The 1,305-nt window shown below is 50.6% G+C and overlaps 1 protein-coding gene across 1 annotated transcript; it reads left to right on the top strand.

Annotated features, from left to right (window-relative positions):
• Positions 1 to 289: 289 nt before the first annotated feature.
• On the top strand, positions 290 to 961 carry LOC128070158 (protein FAM209-like). Its single transcript, XM_052663461.1, has one exon. The coding sequence runs from the start codon at positions 290 to 292 to the stop codon at positions 959 to 961; it is 672 nt and encodes a 223-aa protein (XP_052519421.1).
• Positions 962 to 1,305: the final 344 nt, after the last annotated feature.

Genomic DNA, 1,305 nt, shown 5'->3' with positions numbered 1-1,305 from the left:
AGTATCTTTCTTTCCCACTTGGCTCTCTGCTCCACAGGGGCACATGCCGCTGGGTCTGCTCTGCTCACCACAGTGTCTGGATTCAACAAATGGAAAAATAAAAATAGAAGATGGACCCACCCTCCCAGGAGAACACCAGGTTCAGAAAGAATACACTGGCATGGAGATGGCACTCTGTCACTCCTCGCCTCTTTTTCAACTGCCCACTGGAAATGTCCCCACGTCCCTTTAAGCCCCACTCCCGGTTGACCCCTGCAGGCCTCCTTACCCTCTGCTCTGAAGTCATACCATGGCCACATGGGTTCTGGTGGGGGCGGGGCCCTCTGTGACGTCACCAAGGGCCCAGCCCTGCCTGGTCCTCAGTCTCCAGGTGCCAGCGCAGACCAGCGCACCAGGAGCCACTTCGTCTCAGCTCACGATGCGGTCTGTAATATGGGTATTTTTTTGGTCCACGTTTATCTCGTTTGTCTTTGCCTATATGTTTTATGTCCTGAGAGATGAACCCGAAGAACCCCCATGGATGGTGCCCAGCGGAAGGCACGTCCGAATTCGGCAGAATCAACCAGAGCATGCCCCAGGCTGGTTTGGGAGCAATTCGCACTGGCTGTTAATCTTCCTCATGTTTTTGGTGATCCTGAAGTTTCCCGGAGGCGATGACGAAAGTAACGTGTGCACTCCTCCTGGCCGTCAGGGCTGTTCATCTGGCCCTCCAGGAAGAAAGAAGATAAAGGCTTCCCCCTACAAAGACTCTATGTGCGGTGCCTTAACCCAGGTCAAGACGAAACTTGTGAACCTTGTGTCCAGGATGCGGAATCTGAAACTCATCGCGGCAACCGGCGATAGACGCCAATGTCCCAATATCGAGGCTCCTGGTGATGCACAGAATAACATTACGGTACATGAGTTACGGGTCACCGGAGACCCCGAGGGAGTGGATTTTCACATCAAGGAAGAAGAGTAGTTGAGTGTTGACAAACGGTATCCAAACCAATAAAAGTATTTTGAAGCAAAAGGAAAAAAAGCCTCTGCTATTTTTTATTCGCGCTACAGTTTTACCTTTTCCAGAATGTGGTATAATTGGTATCATGCAGTGGATAACCTTTTCCAGACTGAGAGACCTGCGTTCGATCCCTGGCTTGGGAAGATCCCCTGGAGAAGGGAAAGGCTACCCACTCCAGTATTCTGGCCTGGAGAATTCCATGGACTCACAGTCCACGGAGTCACAAAGAGTCGGACATGCCTGAGCAACTTTCACAGTGTATAACCTTTCCCAGACTAGCTTATTATACTTAATAACATCATTAA

This window comes from Budorcas taxicolor, chromosome X (assembly GCF_023091745.1).
Source record: "Budorcas taxicolor isolate Tak-1 chromosome X, Takin1.1, whole genome shotgun sequence".
NCBI lineage: Eukaryota > Metazoa > Chordata > Mammalia > Artiodactyla > Bovidae > Budorcas > Budorcas taxicolor.
Note: the sequence above shows the minus strand (reverse complement) of the source record. Positions and strands in the feature narration are given on the sequence as shown.

Excerpts from the sequence above, each read along its gene's own strand:
- LOC128070158 (XM_052663461.1), top strand. The coding sequence starts at position 290 with ATGGCCACATGGGTTCTGGTGGGGGCGGGGCCCTCTGTGACGTCACCA.